At 36.3% G+C, this 14,461-nt stretch overlaps 1 protein-coding gene across 2 annotated transcripts; it reads right to left on the reverse strand.

The window, feature by feature from the left end:
• Positions 1-6,221: 6,221 nt before the first annotated feature.
• On the reverse strand, positions 6,222-9,504 carry LOC105139958 (probable LRR receptor-like serine/threonine-protein kinase At4g08850). Of its 2 annotated transcripts, XM_011046607.1 has the most exons (3): positions 8,876-9,504; positions 6,953-8,803; positions 6,222-6,717 (listed from the first exon to the last, which is right to left on the reverse strand). In XM_011046607.1, exons 1-3 carry the CDS (start codon positions 9,489-9,491, stop codon positions 6,326-6,328), a joined length of 2,859 nt encoding a protein of 952 aa, XP_011044909.1. In that variant the 5' UTR covers positions 9,492-9,504; the 3' UTR covers positions 6,222-6,325. The 2 variants fall into 2 exon arrangements, with proteins under 2 accessions (XP_011044909.1, XP_011044908.1); XM_011046606.1 differs by having other exon boundaries at positions 6,953-9,504.
• Positions 9,505-14,461: the final 4,957 nt, after the last annotated feature.

Genomic DNA, 14,461 nt, shown 5'->3' on the forward strand with positions numbered 1-14,461 from the left:
GCTACTAATAGTATTGTTGTTGTTGTTGTTGTTGTTTATAATTGTTGTTTATAATTTGTACAATTAACCTTCCTGTGGTTCGACTCCGGTCTTGCCAGGTTATTTATTACTTCGACACTCCTACACTTGGGAAAAGACATCAATCTTTTAGTCGTGTCAATACGGAATTTGAGCCATATGCTTGCGCTCTTCCTTTGTGCGTGGAGACATTGAAGCACTTCGCTTAAAATGAGGAGCTATAGGTGTGCTTACAGGCTTGGTCTTACTATCTACCCCAAATTTCTTTAGAAATTTTCTTCAAGTATAGGGTCTGTGTCAAACAGACTGTGCCCTTTCTTCTATCTCTCTGAATCTCCATGCCATGAATCTTCTTAGCTTCTCCAAGGTCCTTCATTTCAAACTCAGTTCTTAATTGAGCTTTCAGTCTATCAATCTCCACCTTGGTCTTCGATGCGATCAACATATCATCTACATATAAGAGCAAATAGATGAAAGAACCATCAAGAAGTTTGCGAAAATATACACAGTTGTCAAACTGACTCTGTATGTATTCATGTTTTGTCATGAAGTTATCAAATCGCTTATATCACTAGCGAGGAGATTGTTTCAATCCGTACAATGACTTCTTTAGCTTACAAGCCCAATTCTCTTTCCCAGTGACTTTGAAACCATCTGGCTGAGACATGTAAATTTCCTCTTCCAAATCTCCATGTAGGAAGGTAGTTTTCACATCAAGTTAGGCTAACTCCAAATAAAATTGTGCAACCAAGGCTAGCAGAATACGGATTGAAGAATGCTTAACAACTGGAGAGAATACTTCATTACAATCTATCCCCTCCTTTTGAGCATAGGCTTTTGCTACCAATCTTGCTTTGAATCGGATGTTGTCTTTTCCAGGATTACTTTCCTTCTTAGCATATATCCACTTGCAACCAATTGTCTTCTTTTTCTTAGGGAGTTATACCAAATCCCAAGTCTGATTCTTGTGTAGAGATTTCATCTCTTCATTCATTGCCTCTTTCCATTTTGCACTTTCTACACTCTGTACTGCTTCTTTGTAGGTGTAGGGGATTCCATCATCAATCACCGGAAGTGCATAAGCCACCATGTTACAATACTAAGCATGTTTCTTGATAACTCTTTTCGGTTTACTCGTTGCAATGGATTCTTGTTGTGTGGTTGCTGGAGTTGTTGCATCCTCTTCATCTGAACTTTCATCTGAATCTCCTTCAGTAGGGATTGTCTGAACAGTTTTTATAGGGATGACTGAAGTCTCCAACTCCACCTGTTGTCAATCACCAGACTGTTTTTCCTTCTCCTGTGATTTCTCTTGCTGTAACATGCTAGACTTATCAAAAATGACATCTCTACTCAAAATCACTTTCTTTGATTCAGAACACTAGAGTCCGTAACCTTTTACTCCTTCACTAAAGCCCAAAAATATAGCTTTCTTGGCTATAGGATCTAGCTTGGACTCAGTAACATGATAATGCGTTGAGCAACCAAATATACACATAGAGTCATAATCATTTGCAGGAGAGCCTGACCATACCTCCAAGGGGGTTCTTCCATTTAATGCTGCTGAAGGTAACCGATTAACAATATGACGAGCATAGCTTAATGCCTCGCCCCAAAACACTTTGCTTAGTCCCGAATGTGATAGCATACATCGGACTTTCTCCACCAATGTGTGATTCATGCGTTCTGCTACTTTATTTTGTTGTGGTGTTTTGCGAATAGTAAAATGTCGCTTGATCCCTTCATCTTGACAAACTTCAAAGAAAGGATCTGAAGTGTACTCACCACCATTATCTGACCGAAGAGTCTTAACTCTCCTTCCATTTTGAGTCTCCATGATTTTCTTCCATTTCAGAAAGATATCAAGGACCTCATCCTTACATTTCATCATGTACACCCATACTCATCTTGAAAAATCATCAATAAAAGTAACAAACCAACGATTACCTCCAAGAGATTCATTCTTTGAAGGTCCCCATATGTCTGTGTGAACATAATCAAGAATCCCTTTTGTATTGTATACCGCAGTGCCAAACTTGACTTTTGTTTGTTTTCCAAGAACACAATGCTCACAGAACCCATGCTTCCCAGTCTTGACACCTTTTAATAGACCTTGCTTAACTAATCCTTGCAAAGCCTTTTCACCAGCATGCCCTAAGCGCATGTGCCAAAGTCTAGAATTACTTGTTTCATCATCTTCTATGCTTTTAGAAATAGCTGTTGTACTAGTAATAGTAGATCCATCTAGGAAATATAAGTTTCCTATCCTCGTGCCTCTTAAGACAACTAATACACCACGGATTCCTCTCAGGACTCCACCATGCATGATAATCTTATAACCATTGGATTCTAGGATTCCAAGTAAGAAAAGATTTTTCTTCAAGTCAGGTACATGTCATACCTTTGTGAGTGTCTTGACTACCCTATTATTAATCTTCAGTTGGATAGTCCTAATCCCTTTGATCTCATCAACACAACTCCTCCATCAAACTCCTCGAGTATCGAGAATAAGTGCTTGTTAGGGCACATGTGATAGGAACATGCAGAATCAAGAAGCCATTCACCACAATGGTTTTCTAGTGATGAGACCATGAATGCAGAGTCTCGTTCATCCTCATCTCGTGCATCGTTCACAGTTGGTTCATCTTTTTCCTTATTGCCCTTGATTGGACAATCTTTCTTCCAGTGCCCTTTTCTTGTGATAAAAGGCACACTCATCTTTTACAAGATATCGTCTGTTTGATGATTCTTCTCTGGATTTTAAGCGAGATCTCCCTCGCCCTTGAAATCTCCTGGGGTTTGTTCTGCCTCTAACTATCAATGCTTCTAATGTTGACTCCTTGTGAACTATCTGGTCCTTCTTCCGATACTCATTGTTCACCAAAGCATTGGACACATCAATGAATTTAATCTTTTATTTACCATACAGTAAAGTGGTGACGAGATGTTCATATGTGTCAGGCAGTGAATTCAATAACAACAAAGCTTTATCTTCATCATCAATTTCCACATCTAAATTCTTCAAATCAGCTATCATTTTATTGAAATCATTCAGATGCTCATTCATAGAAGTACCTTTCTTGTGCTGAAAGCGAAAGATCCTTTTCTTCAAGTAGAGATGATTCTCTATACTCTTCTTCATAAACTTGTCGTCCAGTGCTTGCCATAATTCCTTTGCAAAGTTTTGTTCTGAAAAGGCATACTTCTGATCCTTTACAAGACAAAGTCGGATGGAACTGTAGGCCAACCGATTTATCCTTTCCCAGCTTTTATCATCCAAATCCTCTAGTTTATCTTCTAGAGTGAAATCCAAATTCATTTAGACAAGTATATCCATGATTTCACATTTCCACATGCCAAAATTACCTTTCCCATCAAACTTCTCCACCTCAAATTTAGTACTCGATACCGGGATGTATTATGGAGGTATACTAGCATTTCCCACTGATTTTTTTCTGGAATATCAGTCATTAGGACGTCTTTGGATTACAAATCGACTCTCGAAATTGTTAAAACATGCATTTTTATGCTCAAAAAAGCCAAAACAATAACTTCAGTGTGCTGTTTCACAAAACGAACACCACCGTTGCGTCCAGAATGGTTGAAAATGCTAAGAACCAGCTTGACTCGGCCTAAAACGGGTCAAAAAATCACTGAGTTGGCTAAAAAACCAATCTGACCGAGTTGACTCAGAGAAGGAATATTCTATCTCTAATAAAAAATATTTTGTCATGGGAATATTTTCTTACTGTTAGTGGAATATTCTTATTCTGTCAAGAGAATATTCTGTCACTGTTAGATGAAGTGTCTGATGACATGGTGATGTGGACCCCTTGTTGATGACGTGGATGATGACTCAGCGCCAATGTATCTAGTGATGTGGCAGTCTTCTCAGGCTAAAATTCTGGCACTATCTGGTTTTTCCATCAGATTTCAGGTGAAACTTCAGCGAGCTCTACAAGGCTCGTTTCAACTTCGATTTCGATGATCTTTATATCTTCGGACTCGTATCGATGAGAGGAATCTCCGCAAGTGGTCAAAATCAAGATCCGAGAACTTTGAAAAATCTACAACTTCGAACCGAAAGCTGAAAAAACGTTTTTTTCAGTGTTCTAGCTTCCCTAGTACTCTGATACCAATTTGTTGTGCATACTGGACCGAAAGCAAACACAAATAAAACACAAACAAGCAGATTTACGTGGTTCCCCAAAACCAGGTACGCCCACGAAGGCAACAGATTGTATATTATTGGAGGAATGATGCAAATACTGAACTCAACGCAGTACAATCCCACAAAACCCAGTGTTTCACTCCTACACTTAATATTTCTCTCAAATCTGCACTTTCTCATTGTCACAGTTGCACTTGCACTCACTGCACACTTCCTTTACATATCTCTTTCTATATATTTCACTCTCTCGTCTCTATCTCCATTTATAGGAGAAATGAGAGCCTTCGCAGCAACCCATGTGCAGCCTAATAAATGCCAACCAACTACTACAATAAAAAGTCATGGTGGTTGGAAAAAGGTTCACAATTTGCTACAATTGCTAATTTGATGATAACCGCTGGTTGTGTGCGATTGGGTTAATTTCTATTCCATATGTTTCTTGAGGGCTGTTGGTTTCTATGTAAGGGGGCTGCTCTACGGGGTTTTGTGTTTCTTTGCCATGTTCTTGACAGTTTGTTTATTTAGATCTTGCCACAGACCATTTTCTTGCTGCTGAATGACCTTTTCTCTTGTTCCTATATGTTTTGTGTCTTTGTTTGTGGGCTGTAGACTTTTTGATTTTTGGTTATTACTCTTCTTTCCTGTTTTGGGTTACCGCCACTTCCTTTGTAGCCTTGTCTGGGTTTGGCTTGAACTTTCTTTTTCATTCAGGCTTAACAAAATTGCACAGCGTTCATCAAAAAAGCAATAGAAAAGAAAAAAAAATGAAACCTCAGTTTTGTTTGCATTTTATTCTCAAGCATGAGTCTTGGGATCGCGTTGGATATGATTCCATGAAAATCTCAACCAACACTCTCAATCACAAACGAATCGCTTGTTCACTCTTTTTTTTCTTAGGCAAATGCATTTTGACAGTTTGCTATTGTAGTCCTGTAATCCAGGCTGCACGGAGGATTCTTCAAGAGTTCAGCGTGGAGAACTCTGTGTAGTTGATAGTTTAAATTTTTGTAGCATGATCTGTGTGGATTCATAGTTTTGTTTTGTGATTTGGCTTTACATGGTCCCTGTGCTTAAGCATAAGTTTTTCCTCGCTTTGCTTTATTATATAATCATGCTAAAATAAGTATCACTTGCCATACCATATACTTCCACGATGCTTATGTTAAAAATCATTTTATTGGAGATAATCATTTATTGAATTATCAGTAAATTTCTGGATATAATTGAGGAAACTAAAAATTTGGCTTAAAAGGAGTTTAAGGTTGCCAAGATCTTAAATTCTTGGTACATGTACAAGACTTCTTGGCTTCACCCATTAAAAATGAGCAGCAGCGCTTGGCCCTCCTCCAAGCTTGCTTGTAATGGATTTGGAACTTCTTGTTGTTCACCAAATAATTCTCAGATCTACATTTTACTGCAGCATTTCTTCGATGACCACTCCTTGGTTCCATACTTTATCCCACATGCGCTTTTTTAGGCAAATGCCTTTTGACACTTTGCTATTGTAGTCCTGTAATCGAGGCTGCACAGAAGATTCTTCAAGAGTTCAGTGTGGAGAACTCCGTGTAGTTGATAGTTTAAGTTTTTGTAGCATGATCTGTGTGGATTCATAGTTCAAGTGCAGATGCATAGGATATCCAGCAATTCTTGGTATATCTCCTTCTAGAAGCCTCTAATGCTAGTGCTTATGTTTTAGAACATCTTAGGTTGCAGTAGGAGATTATAGCTGGACTTGTTTTATCTATTGATTCTGATTAATCAGTGCTGCCAAAATCACTCCTACCATCACCGCCATATAGGGGATGAGAGAATGGAAGATGAATGGCTATATCCTATGGGGCAACCATGTGGACAAACGCATTGGTGTCTACGATAACAATTTGCTGTCTAACAATTTGCTCTTGCTAGATTATTACAAGGGATGAAACAAATTAATAATACTTTACCAAAACAAATTATAGCAAAGAGCCTTTATTTACCTTGATTAATAATAATACTGTACTTCAACACCTTAATCGTTGAAGAAACAAAATACAAAGCAGAGAAATAATTTATTACAAACAAAGCTACGAAAATTGAAAGTAACATAAGTAGAAACAATCACATACTAATTATAGAAAATCTTTTGGAAAATTATCAGCCTGTCACAGTTGTTTGAGGCATCAGATCTTCCAATGTTATTGCGGAAAATGACTTTGGCAGCGGAGGCCATCGAGCTATGAGCTCCGACGCTACTTGTCGCATGGTTGGCCTAGATTGGGGAATGGCAAGCAAGCATGCAAATGCTATTTTGATAATGTAGACCACACCTTCTGCAACTGGATTTTCAGGAAGTGGGATACGTTGGTCTATCACATCCTTCAACAATGTATGCTGGTTGATTTGAGAGAACGACGAGGAGGAAAATGCTGGTGCAGAAAGAGAGGAGATGAGATCACCCGGATGCATTCCCATTATTATTTCCATTGTGACCACTCCAAAGCTGTAGACATCGCACTTCTCGTTCACTCTCATTGTGTAAGCTAGCTCTGCAAAAATTCTGGTCATTTTTTCACAGTACTGGGTGTATTGTACTGCTAATATAAAAATTTATTATACATAACCTTTAGAGTATCCAAAAATGTGTTGTAATTGTACCTCCATTTTCATAGTAATGGTTGTATTGTTGTGCTAATATGTCATAATGTATATATATGTCATATAAACAGAAATTTAGCAATTGATTCATGTATATATATGTTAAGAATGAAATCAGGTATGTACCTGGAGCTGTGTATCCGAAGGTGCCAGCAAATGAGGTCCAGTTGGTTGAGTCAGGCATCAAGAGCCGAGCTGTCCCAAAATCCGAAACATGAGCCTCGTATTCCAAATCTAAAAGAACATTGCTGCTGGAAATGTCTCGATGAATGATTGGAGGCGAGCAATCATGGTGCAAATAGGATAATGCATTGGCCACTCCTTTAGCAACATTAAGCCTTCTATTCCAATCCAAGTCCATTGCCTGTTCTTCGCTTGATAAATTCATCTTCAAACTTCCCCTTTCTATGAACTCGTAAACTAAAAAAGAGTGCTCTATTAATGAACAAAATCCATATAACTTCACAATATTCCGATGTCGAATATCTATCAACATGCGAATCTCATTTCTAAAAGTTTTCAAATTCATAAGCGCCCCATCTCTTGATGGGTGAAGTTTCTTCACGGCAACCACCTGACCTGTTGGCAACATGGCTTGATAAACAATTCCGTATCCCCCTTTCCCAATGCAGTTATTGAAGTTGAAATTATTAGTGGCCTGGATGATAGTTTCATGTAGGATCTCTTCCTCATGGCCCCATACTACAAAACTGTGTGGACTTTGTCGCTCTCCTAAACAGGAAATTCTTTCTCTACTTTTCCGGTTGGGAAAGTATAAACACCCAAGTAGAAGTAGACTGCCCAGGAGAGGAACAAGAATCAAAATGACAATTTTGTTGCTCTTTCTCTTAGCTAACTTGCTGCTGAATGTAAGAAGTGTACAAGGCTTTAGACCACTGGCATTTCCACATAGACCACTATTATTCATAAAAGCTTCAAATGGAGCTTCATTGAATCCTTTGATTTTGGGGATAGGGCCCTCTAGTTCATTGTAGGAGATGTCTAGAGTTGTCAAGCTCACCAAGTCTACAAAAGCAGTTGGAATAAAACCGGAAAGTTTGTTGTGAGAGAGGTTCATCGTTTCTAACTGTTTCAATTGCCCAATTTGTGATGGTATCTCTCCTGCCAGTAGATTTCCACTGAGATCTAGATCTCCAAGAAAATGCAGGAAGCCTATCTCAGATGGGATGCTCCCTGTGAACTTATTATGACTCAAGTCCAACTGTAATAAATTTGAGCACTGTCCCAGTTGTTTTGGGATTGATCCACCAAGATTATTAAAAGCTAAATTAAGGGCACCAAGTTGAGATAGCATTTGGATTTCGAAGGGAACGACACCAAAAAGATGGTTGTTATGAAGAGTAAGGTTGTACAACGCCTTCAACTGCCCCAATTCTTTTGGAACTGTCCCCTTTAGGAGATTTGACGAGAGATCAATCATTTGTAGCCCAGTAGCCTTTCCCAGCTCTGATGGTATCTCACCGGTGATATTATTGTTTGACAATTTTAGGCTCGCTAAGTTGTGAAAACCTCCCCATTTCCATGTAAGCTCACCAGACAAATCATTGTGACTTAGGTCCACATAGTTCAAGTTTGGGTAGAGGCCGAAATCTTCAGAAATATTCCCTGTCAATTGGTTCCACTCAAGCCTGACTCTAAATAGACGAGTACAATTTTGCAAGCTTTTAGGAATTGGACCAGAAAAATGATTGTGGCCGGCTGAAAAATTTACAAGTAACCCACCAAGGCACAAGTCTCGTGGTAAATGGCCAGTGAAATTATTTGAAAACAAGTGCAAAATCTTCAAATGTGTGAGATTATTCATCTCGGGGGGCAGAGAACCATGGAGATTATTAAAGGACAAACTCAATTCAACAAGGGATTCGAGTTGTCCTATTTCCCGAGGAACAGATGCAGATAAATTATTTGTGCTCAGATCAAGTCGAGTGAGCATAGTCATGTTCCCAATAGAAGAAGGAATAGAACCAGAAAGTTTATTATCCCAAAAATAGAGAAGGTATACGTTTCTTAGATTTCCGATAGAAAAAGGAATGGAACCAGAGAGTTTATTACTCCAAAACAAAAGAATAGATAAGTTTCTCAAATTTCCGATAGAAGAAGGGATCTGACCAGTTAAATTATTGCTTGACAAGTCAAGGTGAATGAGAGACTCTAGTAATCCTATCTCAAGTGGAATATTTCTTGTGAAAAGATTATCACTCAAGTCTAATTTGGTGATTTTGGTCAGGTTACTAATTTGGGATGGAATAGTTCCATAGAGTGAATTGTTCCAGAGATTGAGAGTGAGAAGATTGGGGAAGGATGAGAAGTTGAAACTTTGAAGCGTACCTCTCAGACCAAAATGTGGAAGGCTGAAATACGCGACACTTCCAGAATTGTCACAAGTGATTCCAAGCCACTTGCAAGGGCTGCTGCCAACCCAAGAAGACAGGACAGATTGGCTGTGGTTGTCATCAAGACTTGCTTTCCATTTTAGGAGAGCCTCTGCTTCATTATTACCTTCCGCAACTGCATATTTGGCAGCACCAAATGAAGTTGCAGAGGAATTAGGAGGAAAGGCAAAGAAAGAAGGAAAGCACATTATGAGGAGGAAAAAAAGGACTTGGAGAAACTTTGAGACTGGTTTCTGGAGTAAGGACATCATGTCTAAGGGATATGGTTTGCTATGGAAGATGAAGATCCTAGGCTCCAATGATAGGTATTTATATATAGAAAAAAAGAAATGGAATATTTATTGGAATTTTTAATTGTGTAATTTCCTATTCACCTTTGTTCTTATATTACAGAATTTGATATACGTCAACAACTGTGACATCAGTTTCTATTGGGTGGAAGATTTGGTAAATCCTGGGAAAATTCATTTCCAAGTCCTATAATTTCTAACGATGCTTAGTTGCAGGCTCGTTCGTTCAAAACCTTCACTTGTTCATCCTGGTAATTTTCTAGGATATTGGTGAAATTCATGCTGATGTTAAATTATTTAAATTTGTCTGTTAAATTTATTTATTTTATTTGTTCAATCTACGTATCGATTTTTTCATCCATGATTTTGTACTAATTCAATAAGTTGTTTTCGTGTTTTATATATACAAACCTGAAAATAAAGTAAAAGTAGTAAGCAAAATAAAACAATTTATTAAATATAATATTTAATTTTTTAAATGAAATAATAAAAAAACAAAGAAAATACACACACACATGTATTTAAAAAAACTCTTGCATCAGTTTCTATCCTTTAATTGAATCTGTCAAGAAATAATGTAAGGACTGCTTCATTAATCACGGGCTCTCTCAATTAACTGGAATTGCAATCACTACACCACCAACGGAATCCTTCTGTCATAATTTTGATCATCGGTAATTTTTCATTTCGTTGCCAATTCTGTCAGTAATTAAAAAATTAAACCCCAACGGAACACCAACGTTATTATAGAGGGTGAAGCCAACTAAAGAAAATTCCTGTAAGAATTTTACCAACAAAATAATTTCATTACTATTACCGATAGACTATATTCATCGGTAATAGTAATGAAACATACCAACAAAATATATATGTCGGTGATTGTAGCATGGTAGGTAATTTTTTTGTAACTTTTGGTAAAATACTAATGATTTATTTCTCTCTATACAACTATTGATATTTATTTTAAATATGTAAAAAAATTATTTATTAACAATAAAAAAACTTAATAACCAAATAAATTTGTATTAAACATTAAAAATATAAAAATAATATTAAATAATATTCATCCAAATATTCATTATAAATTTAATGTTTTAAAAAACAAAATTAAACTAAAATAGCGGTGGAGCTGGAGAAAGAGGAGGAGAGGGTGGGTTGTTGCTAGGATCTTATGGCAAAAAAGAAGTAGCACATGGATCATCACCCATCTTTGATCTAATCTCCATGACCATTTGACGGAGTTGATCATAATCTATCGAGAGGCTTTCACATTGTTGTTTCAAGGCTATGAACTCCTCTAACTGGGTGCTCGAAAAGTCTAGTGGGATTTTTGAAATTTTTGATGCGAATATCAATTAATCACCGACGGAATTTAATACCACCAACAATAATAAATATTCCGCTGGTAATGCTGTCAGAAAAATTGCAATATAAAACCCCCCTCCCCTATTTGGTTCATTTTTTCTCTCGACTCTTCATCTCTATTTCTCTTTTCCTCTCCGTTTCATTTAAGTTTTTGCAAAAGGTTTTATTGTTTTGGTGGTAGTTTTAAACATATTAAAGGGTATGTATTCTTTTTTCTTTATCTTTGTATTTATTTATTTATTTTTATTTTAATTATGATTATTTTTTTTAGTGTTTTTTGTTTTATGTATTGTTTGTAGATAAAATCTTAAAATCAACACACTATTAAGAAAAACATTTTTTATTCCTAAATTTATTTTGAATTTATATAGTGTTTTTTTAGTTTTGTGTATTGTTTTTATGATATTATTGTTTGTATTGCCATAATTGTTATTGTTGAATTTATGTTTAAAATGTTAATTGAAATATAGAATTAAATTTAATTAGTTTATCTTAATTTTAGGATATTATTGTTTGTTATGTTATTTATTATTTTGATTAATTTTAATTGTTATTTATGAATTTGTACCGATGTTAATTGAAAATATATAGATGTTGAATTTCTATAGATGTTAGGTTGTATAGAGTTGATTTTGCAATATTTGTGTAATTATCAATATTTGTAGGTATGAAAACTGTGGGTAATCTCTAATATAGGGGAGGTGTTGTCGAATTTTTTTAAATGATTGAATTTCTATAGATGTTAGGTTGTATATATGATGTTGCTGGAATCAATTGAATTGTGGTTATTGTAAAGATTACAGGTTTGAAAACTGTGGGTAGTCTCCAGTATAAGGGAGGTGCTCCCGAATTTTTTTAAAATAATCAAAGTTAATTATGTAATAATTCATATACATTTGTGTAGATGCGTTGAATGAAATTTACAACACGTCATCAGCAAACGGTTGTAGCTAGTTTTTCTAGCAGCGAGGAAGACATCTCCTTAGGTGCTGATCACAGCGAGACATTTGCACCAACTTGTGATGCTGCCTCTTCTAGCGCGGTTTCACAACGTAGAGGCAGTGTGTCTTCACAACAGGGTCAAATCACTTGCAAGTATCAAGCATAATGGAAAGATGACCTCTCAATGCAAGTTTGTTTAGGTTTTAGTTTTTTTTTAATACTTATAACATAATTTATGAACAACTAATTAATTTTTTATTAATTTTATTTAATTTCAGATTCACAAACATTAAGACTATCAGGACAATAACATCAACGTTTAAATCGTCAATAGAGATTTCATTGTTTTAATGGAGTCAGGTCTCTAGACATCCTGAGTGGAGACCTAATATTAATGCCTGGTTTCAGCGATTTCAGGTAGGTGTTAATATTTAATTTCTAGTTTATTTTTAATAAATAATTTTTTTAATTTTATATCTTGTAATATTTTTATTTTAAATGAATTATTTATATACACATAATAAATTTGAATGGGATGGCGCGGACAACATTGTTGTTAGGAGGATATAGGAGAATCACAAGGCAACTAGGTAACATAAAAAATAATACTTATAATTTTATGTTATAAATTCTAATTAATTACTATGGAAGTAGGTTGCATGATTTTTGGTATGACACCCAAAAAAAGGCGAAAAGATATGCGAGGGACAACGGTCTTGAAGGATGAAATGAAGTGGCGGTTTGACGGGAATTCAAACTGCCATTCATCTCGGGAGATATATGGGTGGCATATATTGAGCACGTGATGTCTGAGTGGTTCTCACGGTGCTCACAGTCTGGAGTCGACAATTGGAACCGGTAAATTCATGGTTCAGTGACCATGCACACCGGCTGCTCCATCCCGTTCAGCGCACATGCGAAGGAGATGTTAAGATTAATTTCAATAAAATATGTTATTAATTAATTTGTTGTTGCTTATATATATATTTAACTTGCAACCTTTTTTTTCCTTATAGGCTAAATCTCTTGGACATGAGCCAAGTCCAATGGAGCTATTTGTAGTGATGCACGTACGAAGTCAAGATCGCCAAAGGGGGTGCAGCAGTACATGGACAATCGTGCTCAGCACTTTGTGGTATGTTCATTCAATCATTTTATTTCATAAATTATTATTTTCTTGAATTAAATATGATGATTTTTAAAAAAAAAATTCAGGAGACTTATAATAGTCAATTGAGGGAGAGATATGGGGACGATCCTTCGACCCATCTGGATTTCGATCTGGATTTATGGGCTCTCCAACACTATGACCAAAAAATTTCAGCCTCGTGAAGGATTATTAAAGATGACCTTTCCTCATCTCAAACTTAATGCATTGAGGATCAGTAGGTCTTGCTTTCATGTGTGTATGCAAAATAATTTATTCATTCAAATAAAACTCAGCTTGTGAGTCACCTCGTGGTGTTGTTTGTTTTTGTTTCAATTTTCCTGTCTAAGGAATCACTTGAATTTCTAGAATGTAGTTGTTTTGGACAAATACTAATATGATGTTTATTTTTGTACTCACTTTGGAGGTCCCAAAAATATCCATGAAAACAAATGAGGTTATGTATGGTTTTGGAAAATGGAAAAGAAAACACCGACAGATTCTTCATGTTGTAGTTTTATGAGCAAAAATTATGCTCAAAATGTTATTTGAATATAAGAACAACAAAAAGAAGTGTGATATGAACATAGATAGTCTTGTTCAAAAGCATGAAACAAAAGATAAGAATAAGGCAGGCTTAATTAGTGAATCTATTCTCACGCTAGCCTCCATAACTATCGGGGCTGGTGTAGGTGTTGCTGACTGCACAAATGTTGGGTTTTGTTGAGGCTCTTGACCCTGTTTGCTCATTTTTTCTTCAAGTTGAACTGTAGTAAGAGCTTGATTAAAAGTGACCAGTCAGGTAGAAGGACTTTAACCAGAGGTATTTTATAGTGTTTGCTCAAGTAAGCTAGTGAGGTGAGCCACACTTGTTTTTAGAGACTTCAACTCTTCTTGAAAATAGGCATTATGGTAAGCAAGCTCTTCATCGCCTTTTTTTTTTTTGTTTGAAATCGAGTGTTGTAGATTTTTTTAGGGACCTATAAATCAACCTGGCAAGTATGCATGTTTTATGTATGAACAAGTATATGTAATCTATGATGAACTCACCCTTCGAGGGGTGACACATGATCATACCCCCTGCATGATGAAACAAGAATCTTGTTTCTTGTCCAAACTCTGTGATGAAAATATTCTGCGTGGCGATCATTATGTCACCCTTATCTTGTTTTCAAGATGCTTCAAGAAAGACTTGTTTTGATGCAAAATAAAACAAAGCATAGGGAGCATACACCCTAAAGGTAAGTTCTAAATTCTTTTATGCATGACAAGGGTAAGTTGGCTATTTAGTCTCTAAAAGGGTCTCTTGCTGTCTCAGTGATCGCCCTCATAAAGGCAATATGAGGGCTTAACAGGTGATGGGATGACATGTGCACTAATTATAACCAGTATAAGCACTCAGCGAAGAGTTAAGGTTTACACAAACTTAAACACTGACTTAAAAGTCATAAGGTAAGCTGTTAGTCCCCCACTTAAC

The sequence above is a fragment of the Populus euphratica genome, unplaced genomic scaffold (assembly GCF_000495115.2).
Source record: "Populus euphratica unplaced genomic scaffold, PopEup_1.0 scaffold113.1, whole genome shotgun sequence".
Lineage (NCBI taxonomy): Eukaryota > Viridiplantae > Streptophyta > Magnoliopsida > Malpighiales > Salicaceae > Populus > Populus euphratica.

Excerpts from the sequence above, each read along its gene's own strand:
- LOC105139958 (XM_011046606.1), bottom strand. The coding sequence starts at position 9,491 with ATGATGTCCTTACTCCAGAAACCAGTCTCAAAGTTTCTCCAAGTCCTT. Across the intron at positions 6,718-6,952 it reads CTTCGGATACACAGCTCCAG|AGCTAGCTTACACAATGAGA; the intron begins GTACATACCTGA and ends GAATTTTTGCAG.